Source organism: Glycine soja, chromosome 17 (assembly GCF_004193775.1).
Source record: "Glycine soja cultivar W05 chromosome 17, ASM419377v2, whole genome shotgun sequence".
Taxonomy (NCBI): Eukaryota; Viridiplantae; Streptophyta; class Magnoliopsida; order Fabales; family Fabaceae; genus Glycine; species Glycine soja.
This window is the reverse complement of record NC_041018.1, coordinates 5,648,033-5,673,588: the sequence shown is the minus strand read 5'-3', so window position 1 is coordinate 5,673,588 and position 25,556 is coordinate 5,648,033. Positions and strand designations below refer to the sequence as shown.

Here is a 25,556-nt window from a genome sequence, read left to right as displayed (position 1 = left end):
ACTATGGGTTAACTAAGGTTAGAACATCTATCAAAATTAAAATGAATGTTTATAAATATTTTTTAATAAAGTTTTCACATAGTAAAATTTCAATTCATATTTTTTTTGAGATATAAGTCTACTCTTTAATGATTAGATTAATTTTTATGAACAAACATGATTATATTTATTGGAAGTTACATATTCTCTAAAAAAATTATATATTGTAAAAAAAAGATGTAACAAAAAGACAACAAACTTATACATTAGACTTTAAAAGGTTATCAACAAGTGTTAGTAATCATAAAAAACAAGTGTTAGTTTGAGTATCAAATAACATTTTAAATTTAAGTTTTTTGATAAAAAAAAAGACGTGAATGAGAGAATAGACTTTATCAAAAGTATTCGATTATGATAGAGGTTAATAATAATTAAAACTTAGTAATGCATTACCAATTTTATGGTAGAAAAAAAAACATTAAAAGGTGCTAATGGTGTTTCACATAAAAAAAATTATTTATTTTAATATAAATTATAAAGTGAGCATCTCTATCAATTTGAAAGGAGTCCAGAGTTTAGGATAAGAGATATGCGCCAGAGTTGAAGCGAGAAGGAAGGGTCCGCGCGCCATGGCTGGCATCACCACCTCCCCCTTCAAACTCTCTCACTTTCCGACTCTCTTCTCTTCTTCTGATTCCAAACTCTTCGGCCTTCCCCTCTCCAATCCCTATTCCCTCAAATTCGACCCTTCTTCTCTCTCCACTACCTCTCTCTCCTACGTCAAAGCCCGCTACTACGGCGGCGGCGGCGGCCCTCCCCGCTCCCCCAACGACTCCCGCTTCCGCAAGTCCTCCGATTCCGACGACGACGATAAAGCTCTCGACCTCTCCACTCTCAGGTACCCTACTCCTTCCTCCTCAATTCCTCTCTCTCTTATGCTTCCATTGGAATTTCTTCATTAAGATTGCTTTTGATTTGAAATAGGTCAGATACCGTGAGGCTTATTGATCAGAGCCAGAATATGGTTTGTTCTCTTTTCCATTCTCGTGTAATTTTATTCGCTACAGAAGCACGTGTGAACAAAGCTACTACTTTTTACAAGTTCTAATTCAGTCTGCAGCTGGCGGAGGGTTCTGAAGTTGTTATGTTTTTGTAGGTCGGAGTAGTGTCAATTGATGACGCCATTCAAATGGCTGAAGATGTCGAACTTGACTTGGTATTATGTCTTTTCCTTGCTATTGCTGCATCTCTATTTAAATATTTCTTCTATTTGTTGGCTACCATGACATCGTTTGGGGTGGATTGACTGCATTCGGAAGCATAATCTTTAGTTGTCTATGTTCTGCAGTTGAATTTAAGCTCAATTAGTATAAGTTATCTACTTATCTACAAATGTATGTGTCGTTTTGATTTCTTAGGGTAGCTATTATTTGTTTATTTTCTTATGGTCACACTTATTTAGTTACACACTAACACTATGTTTCATAGTTTCTGCATGATAAAAAGGATAATAAATAAATAAAAAAGGAAGTGCTTCCTATAATTTAAACATAGACAGATATCACAACTAACTTTGGTGTTGAAAACCTAAGGGGGCGGTTACTTGTGCTTTTATTTTCTGTTTTCACTTTTTAATTATAAAAATGCCATTTTGTTTTCAATTGGTTTTCTGTTTCAAAGATTTGTACAGGAAGCATTGAAAACAACTTTTTTCTTCTCTGTTACCTTTTAGATCTTTGAAAACAGGTAACAAATTGAAAATAAGGTGAATTTTGTAATTAAAAAAAGAAAACAGGAAATAAATACACCCTAACTGCTTCAAGTCAGATCAGAGTAGATTCACTGGCTAGTTTCTTTTGCACCTACATTGGAACATGGGCTACTTGTGACGAGAATTTATAGACTTATTTTCTCTCCTTTTTTGGTCAGGTAATATTATCCCCAGATGCAGATCCTCCTGTTGTTAGAATAATGGATTACAGGTATGAACTTTGTGTATCCTCAGGGAAAAAAAAAAACTCTGCTTTTTTAGTTTTCTCTCATACATTGAATTATTTATTTATTTATGCTCATTAAATCCAGTATCAACATACTGGTGGTTGATGGCTGTATAAAGTGGTCGAATAAGGGTGTGCATATATCTGTGTCGAACAGTCATTTTTGGGCATCCATTGATAATTTAGCAGTTAATGACCTGCCCGCATACATGTTCAACAATAATTGACATCAAGCAATTTAAATTGGGTTGATAGACAAATAAAAAAAATTGGTATCCAGTTTTTTCTTGCTTCTCGGTTCCAATTTTTATGAGGTAGGGGATAGTGGTGGTGAAGGTGGGAGTATTGTTTGCATTCAGTGGTCTATAAATGGATGCTTTGTTTCTATATTTGCTTGGGATGAGGGTGTTGTGAAGACATGATTGAACAATAAGTAATGTAATTGGGAATCAACAGGGAGGTTAATTCACATACATGTAGTTGTTCATGAAAGACATTTGCAATTGACTTTTACTTGACATTGTTAAATGAATCTTTGTGAAAGGCCATACCTAGTTCTACTTCCATTTGACATGATTGGGCATTTGTATACTTATGTTTTGAGCATGGTTGGACCTTGTGAATAAGTGATTCTTATATTTTCTTCTTTACAGCAAATATAGATATGAACAGCAAAAGAAGAAAAGAGGACAGCAGAAGAAAAGTGCTGGTTAGCATTGATATTTTCTTCTAATCATTTACAGAACTCAGAACAAACAATAAATTACTGACCAAGTGGTCTTTTAAATGTAGCTAATCGGATGGATTTGAAGGAGCTCAAAATGGGGTAATGTCCTAAGCTAGTTCTGGACTCTTGTTCTTTTGGATTTCTTAATTATGGATCAAAATATTACTTTCATTAATATTTTTATATTTTTAATAGGTAAAGGGTTAGAACTCTGAAAAGTATATTATGTTATTGCCATGCAATCTAGTTTGGTTGAGTGAAGGGACTGTCTTTTCTTGAACCTGAGACCAAAAATGGTATTGCAATAAGCAAACCATTAGACCAGGTTGTTGACAGACCCATGCAATCTATAGTTTGTCTTAGGTTAACTATAGGCTCTCCTGAAAGGCATTTTATGCATTTGTCCAAGTTAATTATTTTCATTACTTACTTTCAAGAAACTAGAAAAACAATAACAACAACAAGCCTTTTCCTACTAGGCGACGTTGACTACATGGATATAATGATGCCGTAATGTTTTGTCTTATGTCTATGGACAAACTATTGACTTTTAAATCCTTTTTAATGGTTTTACATAGATTTTCTCACTCTTCCTTTGTCTCTATTGATTGGGCTACCTTTCTACATGTCTTTTCTACACATGTCCAAAGTACCTAAGGCGAGTTTCTACCGTTTCTTCTCTTAACTTTTTCTCTAATGGATTCATTCCTAATCTTATCTTGTCTAATATGTCCACTCGTCTGTCAACTAGTTCATTTCTATTACATCGAGTTTATTCTCTTAGATTTTTACACCCAACATTCAGTTCCATACAGCATTGCAGATCTTATAGTTGTGTGCTAAAATCTTTCTTCGAGCCTGATTGGTACCTTTTTGTCACAGAATGACACCCAAAGCACTGCTCCATTTTCTCCATCCCAATTGAATCCCGTAGTTTACATCTCCCTCTATTCTGTTGTTCTATATGATGGACCCTAGATACTTAAACCATGTGATTTGTGGTGAAGTTTACTCTCCAAGTTTAACTTATATGCTAGGGTTGTTGTTTCTCGTGCTAAACTTTCATTCCATATACTATGTCTTCTACTAAAGCAAAAACCATGAGCTTTCAAATCTCATCTTTCCATCTCTATCTTTATTGATAAGGGTTCAAACTTGACCTTTAGTGCAGTCCTAAAGTTATAGGAAAAATTGATGTGACCCCTGCTTTGTGTTCTTACACTAGTCGTGATCCTTGATTGCTCAAATATATATATATATATATATATATATATATATATATATATATATATTAACACAAACTCCTTTCTTTTCTATGGCCTTCCACTATACCTCTCTTAGGCTCTTAGCACTCTTTGCCAAATCAATGAAGGCCATATCTAGATCTTTTTTTATTTCTTCAATCTCTCTCCATTAAATGTTGTAACAAGTATATTGCTTTCATGGTTGATCAAGTAGGCATAAAACCAAATTGATTTTTAGTCCCGTGAGTCTCTTGTCTTAGTCTCCATTCTCCACTTAATTACCCTTTTCATAACTTCATAGTATGACCCATGAGCTTTATCCCCTTATAATTTGGGCAATTTTGTATATATCTTCCTTGTTCTTATAAATAAGGATTAAAGTACTCCTCCTCCACCGAAATTTTCTTAGTTGTCATTGAACAACTTTGTGAGCCAACTAATACCTTTCTCACCTAGACTCTTCCATATCTCAATGAGTATATTATCCAGTCCAACTGCTTTGCTTGACCAAAGTCTCTTGATTTGACTTTCTTTTCATTCCTTTAACAATCTTGTTAGTTCCTCTTACCATCTTTGGTGTCTAAGGATTGGTATAACCCTTCAAGAGCTCTAACTTTCACCTTGCTCACCACTTTTTTGGTTTCTTTCCCAGCTAACACTTGCTTCCCCAATTTTTAGCATTCTTACACAAGGACTATGGTTTGTAACATACCATTTTAGCCTTAAGGTCCTTAACTTTATTTTGCACCCTTTCATTACACCAAGATTTTTTATTGTTAGATCCCCAACCTCTTGACTCTCCAAGAGTCTTTTTTGCTATTTTCCTAATCCCCTCAGCCATTTTGTCCTACATATCATTTACACTTCCATGTTCCTCCTAACTCTCTTCTTCGATACTACTTATGTATTTAGCAAAAGGTTACATGGTCATCCCAGGTGACACCTAATAATATGTATGTGGTGTCATGTCAACATTTGACTCCCAAAATTTCTTCTATCCCTAAAATGATTGCTATTTATTTGTCCTAAAATGAATGTTAGTGGACTAAAAACAATGATTTCAAAATTTGAAGGGACTAAAACCAAAGGGAAAAAATAGAAACCACAACCAAAATTCACTCATTTTATAAAGACAAAAAACAATGATTTTAAATTTTAGAAGGATGAAAATCAAAGGAGAAAAATTAGGGATTAAAACCAAAATTTGCTCATTTATAGGTACCAAAAATATATTTAACCCTTGCAAATTTTAGAGCTACGTTCCTATCTCCTAGCCTTTGTACACTGCCCATTTCTTGATTTTATTTTGCCAGCATACCACAACTTTTTTTCTCGTAGACACTCCTGTTTCTGCTCCTAATCATGATGTCTACTATTTTAGGTAACTAGATGAAAGTAATATAGAAAAGAAATTGCACAAGTTGGGCATTTTATCATCAATATCTTGTTTCTTGGCTGTGATCTTGGGATCAATTAGGCCTGGATGCATTGAGAGGAGTTTGTTTAGTCATGCTTTCTCAAAGATAAACAGAGGAAGTTTTATGTGATGCATCACACTATAAAGATATATAAAACTACCATTGTAGTATCATTTAGATGCATAAAAAATTATGCTTTAATTTACTTTTTTCTTCCATTGATAACATAAACTTAATTAGAGCAGTTTCAGCTATTGATTTTTCATGAGCTGTGTTTTAGTTATGCTTGGTTATTTTTACTAGAACAATCATATGTGACTATGCCTTCTTTTACTAATTCTTTGTACCTTTTTTTAACAGATACAACATAGATGAACATGATTATTCAGTGCGTTTGAAAGCTGCACAGAAATTTTTGAAAGATGGCAACAAGGTTTCATGAATTATATTGTTATGTCATATTAAGCACATGCACCTGCACATACACTAATGTATTGAAATCATTGGGATCAATTACTGCAGGTTAAGGTCATAGTAAACCTCAAGGGTCGTGAAAATGAATTCCGGAATATGGCTATTGCGCTTATTACACGTTTTCAGAATGATGTTGGGGAGGTATGCCATGTCACTTTGCTGTGCTATGATTATCATGTTTCTTAGGCATTAAAAACCTGACTACTTTCCAACAACAAAAAAAAAGAATTTGACTGTAAGTAGCCAAGTAGGTCCTGGGATGTTATGCCGGTAATGCTCTCCCTTGCTTGTTATTACACTTTAATAATTCTCAGTCACCATTTCATTTGTTATTTCCATTTTGATTTCATTTGTGCGTTGGATTTACATTTATGGTCATTGGAGACATTTCTTATTACCTGCTTGAATTTTATATCCAAACCACACTTGGGTGTGTGCAGCTTGGAATAGAGGAGACAAAAAACTTCCGTGACAGAAATATCTTCATAATTTTGGTTCCAAATAAAGTTGCTGTGCAGAAAACTCAAGAACCACCAAAGAAAAGAGACAAGTCAGCTGCAGATGAAGTCTCCGTTAGTGCCCAAGCATAACCGCAAACTTCCACGCTAGTTTCTAATTGTAGAATGGATATTGTGAGTAACTTGTATTGGTCCGAGTTGGAAAATTTTCCGAGCATTATATAATTGTATAATTCATGTGCAATAATAGCATATAAATTCACGAGAATTTTAATTATAGAGGCAGCCTTGGCCTTTTCAACACAAGTTTCTGAAGGGATACATCATATATCATAAAAGAACAATCGCACGTGGATAATTTATGCTCATTTTAATTTTTGAAGTTGACAGCAATATTTGCATACTTCTATTTCAATCCAGTGCATGTCAAGTTGGTGACTGGTAGAAGGGTCCATTATCCATACCTTGATCAAGACAAGAAGCACATGGTCCTAACAAAGGTTTTGGAAGGAAACCCGTCAATTCTCCTGATTATGCCTGCCTAATAATATGGTTAGGGGAACAAGTAGTACCTCTTTCTGGATGCTGCTTATGTGTAGCTTGAGCTCAAACGCTAGTTATTGTAACCTAAAGATGTAGAGGCTTCAACTTATGGACCTAACGATTTGAAGGTAGCTTAGTTTTGAAGTGCTTGCGTTCGAAGAAAACTAACGTGTTTTTACTCGCATGAGTGAACAAAACGTAGTCCTGAAAGCAACACGTTATGTTATTTTGGGTCAGCAAGCAACACATTATGTGTACCCTATTTTATTTTATAATTTAAATATGTTTAGTTTAGGTTACTAACTTCAGTTTTAGTGTTTCGAAATTTCTTTGGTTGATTTTTATCTTTACAATTTTTTTAAAAATAATTTTTGTTATAACTTAATGGTGATGTGATATGTATTTTGTTATGTTATGTCAATAATTGAGGAAGCATTCGAGTAATATAATTAGGTGTAAGTGATGATAAAGATTATTTAAAAAAAATTAAAATTTATGAGAACTAAAGCTATTGAATCTTCGTTTAAAAAAAAAGGTAATGAAACTTTTTTAAATGATTGAAACTAAATTTAACTATATTTATACGAACCAAAAACATTTTTCTTCATTTTGGGTGAACACATGTTTTTCTACATGACTAACGTTTTCAACAACAATAAAAAAAATTCATGCTTAATCTAGAAAATGCGAATAGATAAGTAGATAAATATCCTCTGGTAAGCATATATAATTGCATTTTCCTATAGAAGATGCAAAACATTTTCTAGTTATGATGTTAGGTACACCTTTTTCTGGTCTAATGCCTGCCTAATCTTCAGGGAATATTCATATGTTTTCTTATAGAGAATGTCAATAATAAGTAGATAATTCGCAGGCATTATTGTCAAACAAGCAAAACCTGATGAGTTACACGTGGATTTATGTAAAAATGACTAATGTTTTTTTTTAAAGATAAAAAGGGCTAATGTTATAACGTACACATAAAAACAGGGGTCTACTTTATATAACGTACTCATTTTTTTTCCACAACTCTCTTATATATTTATTTATTTATTTATTTAAGTTAAATGATAAAATATGAGGATGTTCTTTAAGTTAAATTTTGAAAAACAAAAAAATTTGATGGTTTTTTAGTTCAAATTTTTTGGTATTGAATGCTAATGTACACCAATTAGGGCTGATATTAGTATTTTTTATGATTATTTTGATAAAACTAATTGAAAAGTTAATTGAAAGTTGAAAAAATTAATTTATTAAATTATAAGTATTTGATAAAATTATTTGTTGAAGTAATTGAAAAGGATAAAATGACATAAAAATAATAAAATCGTGATTATTTAAAAAATGTAATCAGAAAATTTGATAAATAAGTTAAAAATAAAAAAGACAGAAATATAAAAAGTTAAAAATTAATTATTTAAAAAATATTTCAAAAAATAATAAAAATTATTAAAAAATTTATTTACTAAACTGTAAAACAAACATTTCTAACTAATAAAAAATAATTAAAAACCAACTTTAAATATTTTGTCCATAGTCAATTTTATAAAGTATAGAACAACGGATGCAATGATGATCAAGCTTCTTGAAAAATATGGAGGAAAGAAGAAAAAAAATTCAGAAGCAACGAAGCGCAAGAGACACACCTCACCAACGTGTTGTCATTGTTGATGATTGCATGAAGGAGACGGTAGTTGAAAAAAAAAAGGAAGAAGCTTAACTTCAAGGCAATGGAGACCCTGCAACCAACAGCATGCAGCAGCCCCTTATGTGGACACATTAATTAGGTGAACACACCAAAACAAAACCTACAAGCATCAGTGTTCCTCATAAAACATAAACTTGTTCTCAAGTCTCAACCTCTCCACTCCACTCCCTATTATTGTTGTGTCCCATTCACCAGTCACCACCAAGATGGAAGCCAGCGCTGGACTGGTCGCTGGTTCTCACAATCGCAACGAGCTAGTTGTCATTCATGGCCATGAAGAGGTAATATATTGTTGTAGTTGTAATAACCATGCATGAAAGCTACTAGCAAAAAAATTCAGAAAAGGGTATTTAATTCATTAGTTGTGCTCGTTTTGGTAGATTAATAAACCAAGGGAGTCTACCGTAGTTGGCTGAGTAGAGTGCGTGATGAGTTGTTGTAAATCTACTAATGACACTTGTTTTTGATTCCAACAGATTAAAAAAATAAGAGTTGATTAATATATAATGTGCTGTTTTGGTGCAGCACAAGCCTTTGAAGAACTTGGATGGGCAGGTGTGTGAGATATGTGGCGATGATGTGGGACTCACGGTGGACGGAGACTTGTTTGTGGCCTGCAATGAGTGTGGTTTTCCAGCATGCCGGCCATGCTATGAATACGAAAGAAGAGAAGGGAGACAAGTTTGTCCACAGTGCAAGACCAGATACAAGCGTCTCAAAGGTACAAATCTTTTAAGCAACTTTAAAAAGCCTCAACGTGTTTGGAAGAATATATGCACTTCTTAATTAGTCAGACTTATAACATATATTTCTGTAACTATTTAGGAGAATTTACGAAAATATATGGCTTTTGGAACTTATATGAAAACAATTTAACTATATTTCCTCTTAGATTATAGAAACAACCTATACATTAGCGCTTACATAATAAGCATTTACTCAATAAGTATTTAATTGAGTTGTTTATTCAAATGCATCCATTCTCATGCATTAGTTTCAATGCGTTTAGTTGTTACTACATGGTTTAGTTGGTTTGAAGGAACTGATAATTCATTGTGTTCTGATTATACTAATTAGGGAGCCCGCGGGTTGAGGGAGATGATGAGGAGGAGGATGTGGATGATATTGAACATGAATTTAACATCGAGGAGCAGAAAAAGCATAACCATTCTGCTGAAGCCATGCTGCATGGGAAGATGAGCTATGGAAGAGGTCCTGAAGATGATGAGAATGCTCAATTCCCAGCTGTTATTGCTGGTGGTCGCTCTCGACCTGTAAGATTTTAAAAACATTACCACTCTATAAAGCTTCCTATATTCAATAGACACTTATAACAAGTTTTCATGGATGCAGGTTAGTGGGGAGTTCCCAATAGCATCTCATTATGGGGATCAGATGTTAGCTTCTTCACTGCAAAATCGAGTGCACCCATATCCCGCGTCTGATCCTCGTAAGAAGTAGTTTATAGCCTTAACTCTTAAATATTGATGTACACTTACAAAACGGATTATGCTGATGTTAGTTTCAGGCTGCTATAGCTATAGAAATTTTCACTTCTGGCACTAATTCAAGTACAACTTGAAATGTTTAATTTTCTTAGTCTTCTTCAACATTGTGAAGCTTAGTTACAATATGTGGAATGCTGTGATCAAAGCAGGAAATGGAAAATGGGATGAAGCCAAAGAGGATAGAATGGATGACTGGAAGTTGCAACAAGGCAATTTGGGGCCTGAACCTGATGAAGATCCAGATGCAGCCATGTATGCTTATAGATAGTACTACAATTAGGAAACTGTGATGCAGTTTCTGCGAATTAACTTTAATTGATTGAAATGATGGAAAGAAATTAACTGCTATATATATATACAATGTGAATTTGTGCAGGTTAGATGAAGCAAGGCAACCATTGTCAAGGAAGGTACCAATAGCATCCAGCAAAGTGAATCCATATAGGATGGTGATCGTGGCACGGCTTGTTATCCTTGCCTTCTTCCTTCGATATAGACTTATGAATCCTGTACATGATGCACTGGGACTGTGGCTAACTTCTATTATATGTGAAATCTGGTTTGCTTTTTCATGGATCCTTGATCAGTTTCCCAAATGGTATCCCATTGATCGAGAAACATACCTTGATCGTCTTTCAATCAGGTAAAAGTGACCTTCAGTCTTGCTATAGTAACATTGTTCTGTTAACTTGAAATCCCAAAGTTTGAACTTTCATTGCTGATCAAAAAGTTGTTCATTAGGTATGAGCGTGAAGGTGAACCCAACATGCTTGCTCCAGTGGATGTCTTTGTTAGTACTGTGGATCCCATGAAGGAACCTCCTTTGGTTACAGCCAACACTGTTCTTTCAATCTTGGCCATGGATTACCCAGTTGCTAAGATATCGTGTTACATTTCTGATGATGGAGCTTCAATGTGTACATTTGAAGCCCTGTCAGAAACTGCGGAGTTTGCTAGGAAGTGGGTACCATTCTGCAAGAAATTTTCTATAGAACCTAGAGCACCAGAGATGTACTTCAGTGAGAAAATTGATTACCTCAAGGACAAGGTGCAGCCCACCTTTGTTAAGGAGCGTCGAGCTATGAAGGTTTGTATCATATCTATCAGACTAGTACTTGAAAAAATGGAGTTTAGAAGTAAGTTTAAAGCTTATTCAATGTTAATTGGGCGTTTGACAGAGAGAATATGAAGAGTTTAAGGTTAGGATCAATGCACTTGTGGCAAAAGCTCAGAAGGTTCCTCAAGGAGGATGGATTATGCAGGATGGGACACCATGGCCAGGAAACAATACTAAGGATCATCCTGGTATGATTCAAGTCTTTCTTGGTCACAGTGGAGGTCATGATACTGAAGGAAATGAGCTTCCTCGTCTTGTTTATGTTTCCCGAGAGAAAAGGCCTGGATTCCAACACCACAAGAAAGCTGGTGCTATGAATGCTTTGGTAGAGTTTTTTGAGCAGTTTTTGTTGTTGCTATGATGTCCATTCACCTTTATATGAGACACGATTACTTGACAGTTCCAATTATTGCTGTAATTTGCAGATTCGGGTCTCCGCTGTGCTCACAAATGCTCCTTTCATGCTGAACTTGGATTGTGATCATTATGTTAATAACAGCAAGGCTGCTCGAGAGGCCATGTGCTTCTTAATGGACCCCCAAACTGGGAAGAAGGTCTGCTATGTCCAATTTCCTCAAAGATTTGATGGCATCGATAGGCATGATCGTTATGCCAATAGAAACACGGTTTTCTTTGATGTAAGTCACTGCAAGAAAAACAGCATTAGCATAGCATGACCTTTTTTCTAAGCATTTGATTGTTTTTTTTAGTATCGTAAGCTAATATTAACTATTTCCTTTTCTTTCTGTCTCTACAGATTAACATGAAGGGTCTAGATGGTATTCAGGGTCCTGCATATGTTGGCACAGGGTGTGTATTTAGGAGGCAAGCTTTATATGGCTACAATCCTCCCAAGGGTCCCAAGCGTCCAAAAATGGTAAGCTGTGACTGCTGCCCATGTTTCGGAAAGCGCAAGAAGGTTAAGTATGAAGGGAATGATGCAAATGGAGAGGCAGCAAGCCTTAGAGGTTCTCATATTCCTAATCACTCATGTTGCCAGTAACTTCAATCCAAATATATTTCAATTTGACCTTTTCTAACCCATGTGACATGTCTAAATAGGAGTGGATGATGACAAAGAGGTGCTGATGTCCCAGATGAATTTTGAAAAGAAATTTGGGCAGTCATCAATTTTTGTGACTTCAACCTTGATGGAAGAGGGTGGCGTGCCTCCTTCAGCCAGTCCAGCAAGCCAACTTAAAGAAGCTATTCATGTAATCAGCTGCGGATATGAAGATAAAACTGAATGGGGAATTGAGGTAACACCAACAAGGACAGCCTAGAGATCCTTGATATCTTACCATATTTTGTTCACATCATGAAAATCAGCTTATCCATGTTATTTTGCTTTCCAAATATGCAGCTAGGTTGGATTTACGGGTCTATTACAGAGGATATTCTAACAGGTTTTAAGATGCATTGCCGTGGTTGGAGGTCCATTTATTGCATGCCAAAGAGAGCAGCATTCAAGGGTACTGCTCCCATTAACTTGTCAGATAGGCTTAACCAGGTGCTTCGTTGGGCACTTGGCTCCATTGAGATCTTCTTCAGTCGTCATTGCCCTTTATGGTATGGCTATAAGGAAGGGAAGCTGAAGTGGCTTGAGCGATTTGCCTACGCAAACACAACTGTCTACCCCTTCACCTCCATACCTCTAGTCGCCTACTGTGTTCTTCCAGCTGTCTGTTTACTCACTGATAAATTCATCATGCCACCGGTAACAACATTATTCTATTCCCTTCATGCTACTAAATGAGTTAGACATAACATGCTTTTGAAATTATATCATGCCATATTTTCATAATGTTAAATCCAAAATTATTCGTAGAATGGATGACGAGTTTTCTTTTCTTTTTTTTTTTTTTGCTTATAAAAGTAATTGTTGATTGATGATGATCCAGATAAGCACTTTTGCTGGTTTGTACTTCGTTGCTCTATTCTCTTCAATCATTGCAACTGGTCTTCTTGAGTTGAAATGGAGTGGAGTGAGCATTGAGGAATGGTGGAGAAATGAGCAATTTTGGGTCATTGGTGGTGTGTCAGCACACCTCTTTGCAGTCATACAAGGTCTTCTGAAGGTTTTGGCTGGAATTGACACCAACTTCACTGTTACATCCAAGGCAGCAGATGATGAAGAATTTGGAGAATTATACACCTTCAAGTGGACTACTCTCTTGATTCCTCCAACCACTATCTTAATAATCAACATTGTTGGGGTTGTTGCTGGAATCTCAGATGCCATAAACAATGGGTACCAATCCTGGGGACCTCTATTTGGAAAACTATTCTTTTCATTTTGGGTGATTGTCCATCTGTATCCATTCCTTAAAGGTTTGATGGGTCGCCAAAACCGCACACCCACCATAGTTGTTATATGGTCAGTACTATTGGCTTCCATTTTTTCCTTGCTTTGGGTAAGAATTGACCCATTTGTATTAAAAACTAAGGGACCTGATACCAAGCTATGTGGAATCAACTGCTGAAAGACTGGTTTTCCTATAGTATCCTTTTGTGAACATCTTTTAAAGATGTATGTAAATGTAGATTCTTGATTGTTCTGTATGATGCGTGAACTAAAAAGTTTATATGTACAAGGATGAAAAAAGAGTGAAAATTGGAAAGTGCAAATGCAGTTTTCTCATCTTTGTAAATGTGCTGGATGATGTATTGGTTAGCAATTGTTTTGGCTCAAACTGCCCAAGGATTGGAAAGGAAATCAAAGTTATAGGTTTACCTATAAATTGTTGCGAGTAAGTATATATTGTTAATGTTCTATCATAGGCGTCTAGCTCATTGCGTTTAATACAAAATCATGCATAAAAATTGCATAATTGCTGCTGAACGATGATATGCAAGCTAATATCAATCACCGAGAGTCTTTCAGGTTAAAAGAATTTGGGCTTTTACAAGTTACTTTTTTTTTTTTTTTTTAATTTGGAATTCGGAGTAACGAATCTTTGAATCAGTAAGCAACACCATTCACTTCTTGCTACAAGAAGTAAATAACAAGAAAAAAAGAAAGAGAAATATAAGAGCACTAGCTTATTATGTGTAGCATATTTCCATGAAACAGGCATTGTAAAATTGGATGAAAAGGACTGGAATGGCACCTAGGCACTCTGCTGTCTGAAACTGATCCCTCAGTTGATCCTGATTAGGCCATGTTTCTAATGGAAGAACCATGTAATGCTATTCTAATAATCATGTGCCTTAAACTCAAGGCAAATCATAAACTAATTAATGCTTTGTGTAGTATAAACTGATGGAGAAGTGATGCTAGACAGCCACTCTTCGGGAAAATACAAATACTGGCAGGCAGATTCAGTCCTTAAAAAAAGATTCTTATGGTCCAGCTTTTCATTCTTTATTCCTTCAGTACAGAATCTTGCATCCAGTGACTGATCCTACTGCACTCTGGCTTACATTATCCAGTGATAAGGTAAAGAATATGAAAAAAAAGGATGGATGATGCATCTGTCTCATATAATTTAACTTGTGAAGAATTATTCGTTCAACATCACCAATAATCGCCACAAGAACAGATCCCATCTTTGAAATGGTGGAATCTGTTAGCATCCCTCACTACAATTACTCTTTCCGTGATCTTTGAAATAAACTTAGTTGCAGCATGACAATCTAAACAAACTCGAAGATTCTTGATGATCCTGATCTCAGTACCAGGTTCAGTAGTAATAAGGCCAAAAGCAATAGCTAGCTTCTCACTATGAACATTAAACATGAGTTCCTTTTCTTCTTCTTCCACATCATGCAAGGCAGTGACTGTCTCTGACTGATACCCCATCTCCCTCATCTTGCCTGTTAACTCCTCTAGCTTTGCATAGATAGATGTTGTTTGAGAATGAGAACGATCACCGCATACAAAGACATGTGGGGTCCCATTAACCTCAATTAGAGTGCACCCCGGAGTCTTTGACAAATTTCTTTTCTTAACTGCTTCCCGTACTGAAGCAGCCTTTGGGAAGTTTCTCTCCACAGAGTATATATTAGATAGTAAGACATAGTATCCTACATTCCCTGGATCCAGTTCAAATAGCCTTTCTGAAGCCACACGGGCTAAGTTCGTGTCCTTGTGAATCATGCAAGCACCAAGTAATGTACCCCACACTGCAGGACCAGGCTCAACAGGCATTTTTCTTATAAATTCCAAGGCCTTTTCTAACTGTCCAGCTCGTCCCAGAATGTCTACCATGCATGCATAGTGTTCAGCTAAGGGCTCAATCCTGTATTTATTGACCATAGCATGGAAAATTTCATCTCCTTCTCTTACCAGGCCAGCATGGCTGCAAGCATATAAAACTGAAAGAAAAGTAACGCTAGAAGGTTGAAACCCCAAATGCAACATCTCATTGAAAAGTTTAAGTGCTTCATCCCCATATCCATGGAGCCCATAACCAAAAATCATAGTATTCCAAGTGACAGTGTTCTTTTCACTCGTCAAGTCAAACAATTGCGAAGCCTCTGAAATATTCCCACACTTGGCATACATGTCAATCAGAGCAGTTGAAACATAAATGTTTTGCTCCAGATTTTTGCTTTTAATCAACTGATGAACCGATTTACCAAAACTCAGTGCTCCTAGTTGAGCACAAGCTGAAAGAATACTCGTGATCGTAACTGGATTCGGAGTAAATTCAGTCGTCATCATTTCCTGAAAAAGAGAGATAGCCATCTCTGTTAAACCACTCTGTGCATAACCTGAGATCATCGCATTCCAAGCAGCCACAGTTTTCTCCGACGATTCATCAAATAACTGCCTTGCCAAATCAATTTCATTGAGCCTGCTGTAAATAGTCGTGAGTGCAGTTGAAACAGAGGGTTGCAAAATAGTACCAGACTTCACACAAAACCCTTGAATACAGCAAGCCAAATGCAAATGCCCAAATGGAGAAGATACCGGAATCAACCCAACCATAGTGCTAGAACTCACTCTCTGCCCGGAAACAAGCAATTCTCTAAAAAACTTCACCGCACACTCAGTCTCACCATTACAACTAAACCCAGAAATCAAGGCATTGTAAGAAACCAAATCCGGCTTCCTAATCATCCCAAACAACAACCTCGCCGTGTCAACATCCTCACATTTCGAAAAAACCGAAATCAAACCCGTCAAAACATAGTCATCAAAATGAAATCCAAGTTTCAAAGCCAAACACTGAATCCCCATCCCAACCTTCACCTCTTGCATCTCGGCAACCGCGGGAAGCACGGTCGCCACCGTGGTGGAATCCAACCGAACCCCTTGCGCCACCATGTCCTTAAACACTTGAACAGAATCATCATAACAACAATTCCTCACCAACCCAGTAATCATGGTGTTCCACAACACGGTGTCTCTATCCGGCATTTTATCAAACACCTTCCTGGCATACGCCACGCGCGAAAACTTACAGTACAAGTCAACGAGCGCGGACGCGACAAAGAGGTTGGAGTCAAACCCGTCGACGACAGCATGCGCGTGCAGACACATGCCAAGGTTGTCGTCGGGGGAAGCGCTGATGGCGAAGGCATAGGTGAAGTTGTCGGGGGAGAGTGTCGTGTTTTTGAGGAGATGGGTGTAGAAGGAAATGGAGGAGGCGTCGGGGGAAAAGGAGAAGCCTTTGATGAGTACGTTGAAGAGGAAGATGTCGGGTTTGGGAACGGAGAAGAAGAGTGCACGTGCGTGGCGCGTGGCGCCGACGTCGAAGAGCTTCTGGGTGAGCTTGGTGACGGTGGCGAGGTCGTGCTGGTAACCGTTGCGGATGAGCTGCGCGTGGGTTTCGGCAAGGTGAGGGAAGGTGCACGCTTTGCTGATGAGGGCGAGGAGCGTGTTGCGGCTAATGTCCCCACGAATCATCTGCAAGCACCTCAACACCTTAGTTAGGTGTTCAGTTCAGTTCGAGACTATATTGTTTGTTACCTTTTGGACTTTGAAGTCTTGAAAATGATATGATATGTTAGGGTTGGTAACCTTACAATTCAATGTAATTATCTGCTTATTAGTAACCTTACTTTATAATGGTAGCCAATAAAGGTAGATCACATTTATATTTTACAAGAAGGCAGGTTTAAATTTATCTCCCAATGTATGCATTTTGTTAGAGAGAGATATACAAGTGTATTGTGCCGAGCTTATTGGTTGTCGGCCTCAACCAACCCAACCATCATCATGAGCACACATCAGAGCATAAAGAATTAAATTATATTTCATTCACTAAATACACATTAGACAAATACTAATTTTATCATCCAAGTTTCTTTTCGGTATCCCATCCCACGTCAGAAAAGGAACTCAAGTTAAAGGAAAGGAACTCAATTCGATAAGAACAATAAATATATCCATAAGCAAACATTCCTTTAATCTTAAAGCACGTTTTATCTTTGGTGAGCTCCCAAAATCCGTTAATTTGTTGTCTCGAATTCGAATCTCAAATTTGAACTTTTGATATATGATTATGTTAAATATTAATAAAATATTAATCTTATTAGAACAAGATTGCCTTCTTGAAAAAAAATACATGTGGTCTTTTTAAAAAAATAATTAAAAACCCCTTTTTTGCATATAGCTTATTATCGTACTTGTGAGATGAAAGCAAATTGTAAATGTGGAAGAAATACTTTGCTGCTTTCGTTTGCATTTTCTTTTCATTTGCCTGATACAAAAATTACAAGTGGAAGACTTAGGCCACCGGCATTGACTAGAAAGAAAAAAGAAGATAATGGAAAAATAATTGCAACATATTTGAGGAAGGGGGAAAAAAGAAGCCTATAACAAAAAATTTACAATGGGTAAAGAATCTTGGGTGTTGATTCTTTGAAGTTTCAGCCGTACATTCCCAAGAATCTTTTAAATATAGTAAATCATTTGTAACGTCTCAGAAATTATAGTTTCCCGGAATTTGGCTGCAGCTAGCCACAAAAGACTTTCTTGTTAGCATAGAAGCAAGTCAGAGTCATGCGTGTTTGAATTTCTGAGATTGGTTACTTATTTACCACAAAAGCTTGCTTGATCTGCATGAGATGCGTCCGAAGGCTATATTCCTCAACCTGTTTACGCCAAAAAATAATATTGAAAATTAGAAACTAACACAAGGGTGGTCATGAGGAAGCACATTCCATGCAACTACTTCAACTCACAACCTAAATTTGTCACAGATATTTGTCTACATTAGCCTCTTTTTTCCACTTCTCTATTCTGGTGGAAAAAGCAACCATAACACATGTCATACTTGTGGCAATATTCAACTGAAGATCATGACATGGTTCTCTAATAAAAACATCTACTGATAATGTAACCCCAACACTTATACTACTGGCAAACTAGATTATGGTTGATTGTTTAAGCCACGTATCTTGGTTGATTAGTCGTACACATATTTTCGTTGCCAAGACATTCATTAGCTGGTCGCAAATTTTGCGCTTACACCTCCAGACATTCATCACCAACAACTTTTATGAGATAGTTTAATCAACTTCAATGATTGTCAGAGATATTAAACGGCAGTACAGCAAAGAGCTATAAAATTTCACTTTACATGTCAGAAGAAAAAAGTTCCTCGGGAATTTTACGAAAATTGAAAAGAGGTGTAAACTTTTGACCCTCAGAAGTCAGAAGCATTTTGACATAATGACATGCCCTACTTTCCTCAACAACTTATTCATTACTTCAATGAAATAATAGGGACTACAGCTCAAAAACAGGAAACTCGATGGCCACAATTTCCACTTTCCTTATGCTGTGCTGACACCATCATTCACTAGACTAGGAAATAAAGATACACCAAAGAGGAAGGCCCCACGATATAAATAGCAGTGACTAAGTAAGAAAATTGCACTAATTTATGATCAACCAAGGTTCTTGTAGATAATCACTTACTAGTTATGACTCTTAACCATTAATAGCCATAAGTGATAAAATAAAATCAAACTTCGTGTAAAATGTGATAAATGCAAGTGGAATTTATTTCCTACTAATTTATGCTAGTTCTCAACATAACAAATCAAGAGACTTGTTGTGCATAACTCAAGTTCTTAAGCCATATATCATGGCTCCTACCTGCATAGCTGTCGCAAAATTCAGTAGCGCTTCGCATTCATCAAGCATGGCTTTTTCCCGAGATGATACAACAGCAACTTCAGAAATTAAATTATTCATGCCCTCCACCTATTCGGACACAAAAAAACATGGTGTCAGCCTTGACACTTTAGGGATTTACCATTGAATCAAAAAGGAAAATCATAATAAGGAAGAAAAAACATACAGTCAATAGAAGAAAAAAAGTTTGATACTAAATGTGTTGGCCTATAAAATAGCAAGTGCCAGTGTGACAATTAATGTGAGTTAACTCAAACCAGTAGAACTCCTAAATAAGTAACACACCTGTGACAGCAAAGGGCAGATAGCAGATCCCATTGCTTGCATGCCATCAACAGCTGAATAGATAGCATGCTTCAAATGTTCAATATCTGCCTGTAAAAGTGTAAACATAGTAATGATGTTAGTGTCTCTTTGCACGCATTGAACCAAAAAGACACAGAAACCACCACACATACCTTTGCCCCTCCAGTTAGAGGAAGACGAAGAGTACTCGCCTCCAAGTCTTCTACAGCCCCGGATAAGGAATCAATATGATCACTTTCAAGTACAGCCCAGTCATCAAGGTAGGCCATCTGTGTCATTAATTGTAAAAGGACCACAATTTAAAAAAGAAGTATCACTAAGTGTCAAAAGAAAGTTGAATCATTTAAATAAGAAAATAGCATCACATGACTTATAATCATATCCATCATTAATATGAGTTATGAATAACATGTTATGACAGACCAGCATAAACAATTAAACGTAACTTCTCAATATGTAGGGCCAACATCTTGCTGAGTATATTTGCCTCATTTATAAACTTCAAAATAAATATCTCAAGTTAAATTACCAAAAATGAAAATCGAAAAAAAGAAAGAAAAAAAAAGGTAATTGTAATGTATCATCGACAATAATAGATGGCACAAAGAATAGAATCATAAGTATTTCAGGCAAGAGAGAAGTATTACTTGATCATTCAAAATAGAATTCAGCTTCAGCTCAAGCTGCAGTTGCTGGAGATTGATCCTCTTCCTGATAATTGATTCCCATATAGACAAAGTAGTGTGCCATACGTTGTACAGTGATTTCTGAACCATTGAACAAGTTCTTGTAAAATGATTTGCTATACACAATCTTCTGTAAAGCAGAACTACACTAAAAAGAGTAAACCAGCTATTCAAAGATAGTGAGTCATACCTCCGCAGTTACATTTTGGATGTAAAATACATCCTCTGCTTGCGCATTGACAAATCTCCATTGCAAGTACCTGTTGTAGAGAAGTCGTAATTGGTGAGCATCTTCTATGAAGGCTGCACCCTTTTTTCCTTTTTTAAAATCAGCAATAAAGCTGAGAACTGAAATTGCGTTGTTGGATTGGTTGGATGAATTGGCTGGCCTTATTCGAGATGGACTAGCCCCTCTAGGAGGAGTTGAAGGCCTTGACCGCAATGGACTAACACCTCTTGAACTACTAGAGGACAACACTGAGGTCTTACTGGGTGATGGTAGCCGTGATCCTGGATTTGACAAGGACTGAGATCTAACTCCAGCTGCTGCTAATCCTGTTTTATCCAATGTTATTGCTGGAACAAATTTGTGAGGTCTTAGTACTTGAAAACTGTCATCAACCGGTTTCGCCTCGCATACTATTCTACCACTTTCAACAAGCAACATTAGCCTTGCACCATCACTAGAAGCTTTCTGCAAGGGCCTTCTTGCTTCACCCGGTAAAGACAATCTTCGCAGTGAAGACACACCAGTTCCCGGAACAGAAGAGTTCAACATTCTGGTTGTCTTATCAGCATGATCAATACCTCTATTTGATGCACTAGAACATACCTTCCCACCTATTCTGCTTGGCCATCTATGCTGATCTATCAATCGAGAATGCAAACCATCAACGGGTTTCGAATTCTCGGTATGATCAGAGGCATTCTTCCCTTTGAGAGGACTCCTCTTTCTCTCTGGAGTAGCCTTTCTTACATTTGGTGTTTCAACCTGCTTGTGAGCCACGTTTGAATTGGGCCGCAGTGTACGATCAGAAGCACTAGTCACTGGCTTCTCCTTCTTGATAACAGGTATGGAAATAGTGTCTGACTGAAAAGAAACACTCAAACTTCGCATCGTGGAAGGCCAAAGGGCCTCTGGCATTCTGCTACCAGACACCCTTCTGGATGATAAATGCACATCTATTGATGAGTCTTGGACAGGTGTGGAAGGACTTGGTGGGGAAGGTGGAGTCGCAGGCCTCTTCCTCTCTGCTGATTGAGCTCTTTTGGGTAACAATTTGGATGATGCAGGTGTCGTTGCCCTTGTGAGGCTTGGAGAGGGACATCGACGAGGACCGGATGGAGTTGCCGGAGTAGGCGAAGGCGACCTATACCGCGAAGTAATTTCCCTTGTCCCTGAGCGTCTGGTGGTGGTGATTGCATTGTTTTTTTCAGCAGGAACCAAGGGTTGTCTTGTTCTAGTTCTGTGTTTCCTTAATGCTTGCTCTGACTCACATACATCCATCCACTCTATCCCAATTAGACCACATTGATGGAAGTTCTCATAAAGCTAAATCAAACTTAGCAGCTATTGGATGTTTGGCAATCATGAGTGCTGCACTCAATGGAATAAATGGACAGCACAGATTATCCAGAAAGAAGATCCTTTTCCCTGCAATAAATCTGCCACAAATGAAGATAAAGTAAGACATTACATTACTACAGACTGGGAAACTAAAGAAAAGCAAAGAATAACCCCCCCCCCCCCCCAATCAAAAAAGGAAAAGGGAAGAAATAAGAAAAGCGCACATCTTTACAGAGACTCAGATCTGTTGGACAAGGAATTTGAGAATCACAGGCAATAAACGCAAGTGGGTATGTTTTATTCATAGAAAAAGGCCCGAATCCAACAAGATCAGGACACAGCAAGAAGAATATGGAGAGGGGAAACACCATTTGGTGTAACGGGTGAGAGAAACTCGCGGAAGCTGTCTCAGCGTACATTTAACGTTTTATCATGAAAACGTTGTTGTTGGTTACGGTTTAACTGAAGAAAAAAAAAAGGTTGAATTGCCGGGGATGGGGGTCCCCTCGGAAATTTGGGATACTAACTACTGGGAAGTGGAATCAATGGGAATAATAGAGTGCGCAGGATAAGAGAGGGGAAGTGCGTAGGGTAAGAGAAGAGAGGGCCTTAATTTTTTCCCCTTTTGTCTCTCTCACGAGAATGCCATGGTCTAGTGGGCTGGCAATGGGTTCACTCCACATAAACCTACTCTGTCCTATAACTTCTTCTCTCTCCCAGCTCCTTTTCATGAAAGGGAATTCAATGAAAGTGATGCAATAACTTGCATACCCAATAATAAAAAATAAAAAGCATCTGATCTCTCTTACATTACAATACTCTCCCACTCTTCCCAAACACACACACAAATACACTTACACACCAAGTTAAACTCAATTGAAGCTTTAATTATCATACCACAATGATAATAATGTTTCACACTTTGATGAGTTTCCTCTAAAAACTTGCAGACAGAATTTTCAATGTGGACTCTTTTGTTTTGTATGCTACACTGCCTACACAGAATAATATTGTATATACATTTGCTCACTTTAATTGAAGTTTGATTTCGATGGTGGTATTGTTGTTTGGGTTATGGGTAAAGACAAGGAGGTCCACGTGCATGGACGATCATTGTCCATCCCCATAAAACTATTGTGAAAACCTAACATGATTCGGAGACATTGTTTCCTGCAAACTTTTTAAAAAAAATAAATTTTAATTAAAAAATGATATTTAATGCAGTAGTAATTTGGATTTTGACTGATGTGAAGGAATATCTGTGAAATCCAAGGAAAGAAAGAAAAACTCTTTTTTACCTGAAAGAAACAAAGGGTTCAGAACAGAGATCCATGACAGATGTATGCATTGGCAGGTTCGTGTCTCGCTCACCCAAGACACGTTTAAGTGTTTCACTGTTCATGCAACCGCTCTGAAACAACACTAGTCCTTCAATGAATCAACAACAAACGAGTTTCTAGCCTTCGAGATTTTCGAGAAAACGCAACAGCAGTAAAATGTTTCAAAACTAAATTTATTGATCGATCAGAAACGAAATTGTAACCGCATAATAACCTAATTGACTCAATTACTACGAGATTCACACCTTCTACTGAAGGGAGTTAAAACGAAAACGCATCAATAGAACCACGAATCGACGCGAGAGAACGCTAAACGAAGAAAAAAAAACGGAAAAAGGAATCAGATTCCGGCGCCGGCGATGGCAGTTTCGTGATTTTGAAGCAGAGAGGGAAAGCGAGGAAGAGAATTAAAAAAACAAAAAAAGATTAAAAGAAATTGGAAATTTTCGGTGTTACTGGAGAAGTTTCCAATTAAAAAGAATAAAAATTAAAGGGAATATGAGAGAACGGTTTCAGTTGGGGAAAAGGAGGGAGAAGTAGGGACGGTTGCTTTCGCGCCACCTACTTTTAATTGTTCTTGCCTCTTGGTTCTTATGCTGTAATTATTGTTGTTGCTATTTTATTATATTATTTTAATATTTTTATATAACTAACCTTCTATTATTTTAATATTAAAAGTACATGCATGTTCTATCTAATGGTTTACAATGTTAACCATTCTAAGAACGCAAGGTCAATTATTCGTTCATCTATATTTCTATCCAAAAATTGACTACTGTTTTTTGGTATTGACTCCATTAAAATTAGAACCTAGAAAACTTTTTTCTTTTTCTCAAATATTTAATTGTCATATTGTTTGTTTTAAAAGCTTAACATCAAGTACTTGTACTTTATTTAGATGATTTAATCAATTACTTGGTTCACCTACGACTTTTTTTTTTAAAAAAAGTTTAATTTAATTTGAATTGATCACTTAGCTTTCATCGGATATATTCAAGGATATTTAAATATTACTCCGTGACAATAATTCTGTCTAATGATATGATGTATACGAACAAGTTTCGGCGCATTACGCCGTCTTGGTATTTTCATGTATTCATCATCTCTTTGAATTTGTCTAAAAGGGATATAATATATAATTTGTCTAATGATATGATGTATACGAACAAATTCTCGACGTATTGATACTATTTTCATTGAGTATAACATTTTCTTTTGTTTTGTTTTTTTATGAAATAATTGTGGCTTATCACCTAATAAAACGGTCACCTGTGCTGGTAAATGCAACTGAAGTAGAAGAATTATTAATTGTTATTATAAACTCCCACTTTGACTTTTAAAGTTTCCTTTTATGAACCCATAAATATAAAAATAAACATACAAGTTAAGCATATAAACTTTAAAAAGGTATTATTATAATGTATAGAATTTGTACATTCTCTTACTATTAGTTAAGTAATAGAACACTGCAAAAAAAAAAAAAGGAGAGAGAGAGAGAGTTAAGTAATAGAAAGTGATAATCTGAAAAAGAAAAAAAATATTAAATAAGGACCTTTCAAAAATTAGTTATAAAATTATGACATTCTCTGTTTAATATAACCATATTTTATTGCTTAATAATAATCAAAATACTAATATATAATGTCTATTACTCTGTGTCCCATTTTTCTTACATTTTAAAGACAAGTGACGAATCAGTATTGTTTGTATAAATATCTTAATAAACATTTACAGGAAAAAAAATAAAAAAAGGTAAATTTAATCCAAATATTTTTCACAAGTTTCTTAAGATTGTTTGTTAAAACTTTGCCAAAAAAAAAAACTCTCACAATTAATTCAATTATATTTATAATATAGTCCATAAGCATCCGTCTACACCTTTAATTAAGTGTAATGTTTTCATTATGACAATTAGACAAGAAAACCAATTAAAAAACTAAAGTTCAAAAACTTAATTATAAATTAATAAAATTGTATTTTTGGTCTCCTCTCCCAATAATTTAATTCACGAATTGAGTCTTTCTATTTTGTAAAATCTTGTAATGTTGGTCTTCAGGTCACAATTGGACGTTCAGTCATTATCTAATAAAAATGTGACATATGATAGTCAACATCACTTGTTAAGTCTAATTGTGACTCGTGGAACCAACATTAGGAGGACCCAATTAGTGAATTAAATTACTGGATGAATAAATCTAAAACTAAAGATAAATTAGAGGATCAAAAATATAATTTTATCTTAAAAATTTGATAAGAAGTAAAAAAACTTTCAGAATAATTTAACCTAAAAATATACACTAAGAATTATTATAAACAAATATTTAAGTGAAAACATGTGCTTATTATAAAAAATGAAAATAATTAATATTCAAAATCATAATTAAAACTAAAG

The 25,556-nt window shown here is 36.1% G+C and overlaps 4 protein-coding genes across 10 annotated transcripts; 2 read left to right on the top strand and 2 right to left on the bottom strand.

The window, feature by feature from the left end:
• Positions 1–540: 540 nt before the first annotated feature.
• On the top strand, positions 541–7,139 carry LOC114391935 (translation initiation factor IF3-4, chloroplastic-like). Its single transcript, XM_028352957.1, has 9 exons — positions 541–877; positions 964–1,003; positions 1,136–1,195; positions 1,909–1,961; positions 2,630–2,685; positions 2,769–2,802; positions 5,726–5,798; positions 5,888–5,980; positions 6,280–7,139. Exons 1-9 carry the CDS (start codon positions 609–611, stop codon positions 6,427–6,429), a joined length of 828 nt encoding a protein of 275 aa, XP_028208758.1. The 5' UTR covers positions 541–608; the 3' UTR covers positions 6,430–7,139.
• Positions 7,140–8,754: 1,615 nt separating this feature from the next.
• LOC114391932 (cellulose synthase A catalytic subunit 7 [UDP-forming]-like) lies at positions 8,755–13,927 on the top strand. Its single transcript, XM_028352948.1, has 13 exons — positions 8,755–8,829; positions 9,074–9,269; positions 9,626–9,822; positions 9,902–9,998; positions 10,206–10,308; positions 10,433–10,699; positions 10,798–11,143; positions 11,235–11,498; positions 11,599–11,811; positions 11,931–12,141; positions 12,236–12,432; positions 12,537–12,890; positions 13,075–13,927. The coding sequence occupies exons 1-13, from the start codon at positions 8,755–8,757 to the stop codon at positions 13,654–13,656; spliced, it is 3,102 nt and encodes a 1,033-aa protein (XP_028208749.1). The 3' UTR covers positions 13,657–13,927.
• Positions 13,928–14,190: 263 nt separating this feature from the next.
• Positions 14,191–17,228, bottom strand: LOC114391933 (pentatricopeptide repeat-containing protein At4g30700). The gene has a single exon (XM_028352949.1). The coding sequence runs from the start codon at positions 17,025–17,027 to the stop codon at positions 14,691–14,693; it is 2,337 nt and encodes a 778-aa protein (XP_028208750.1). The 5' UTR covers positions 17,028–17,228; the 3' UTR covers positions 14,191–14,690.
• Positions 17,229–17,774: 546 nt separating this feature from the next.
• Positions 17,775–23,730, bottom strand: LOC114391934 (AUGMIN subunit 8-like). Of its 7 annotated transcripts, XM_028352952.1 has the most exons (9): positions 23,123–23,730; positions 22,855–23,001; positions 20,448–21,922; positions 20,219–20,338; positions 19,724–19,840; positions 19,551–19,640; positions 19,227–19,334; positions 18,164–18,217; positions 17,775–18,079 (listed from the first exon to the last, which is right to left on the bottom strand). In XM_028352952.1, the coding sequence occupies exons 3-9, from the start codon at positions 21,762–21,764 to the stop codon at positions 18,053–18,055; spliced, it is 1,833 nt and encodes a 610-aa protein (XP_028208753.1). In that variant the 5' UTR covers positions 21,765–21,922; positions 22,855–23,001; positions 23,123–23,730; the 3' UTR covers positions 17,775–18,052. The 7 variants fall into 7 exon arrangements, 6 of the variants coding, with proteins under 6 accessions (XP_028208753.1, XP_028208752.1, XP_028208754.1 ...); XM_028352951.1 differs by lacking the exon at positions 22,855–23,001; XM_028352953.1 differs by lacking the exons at positions 22,855–23,001; positions 23,123–23,730 and adding an exon at positions 22,722–22,811.
• Positions 23,731–25,556: the final 1,826 nt, after the last annotated feature.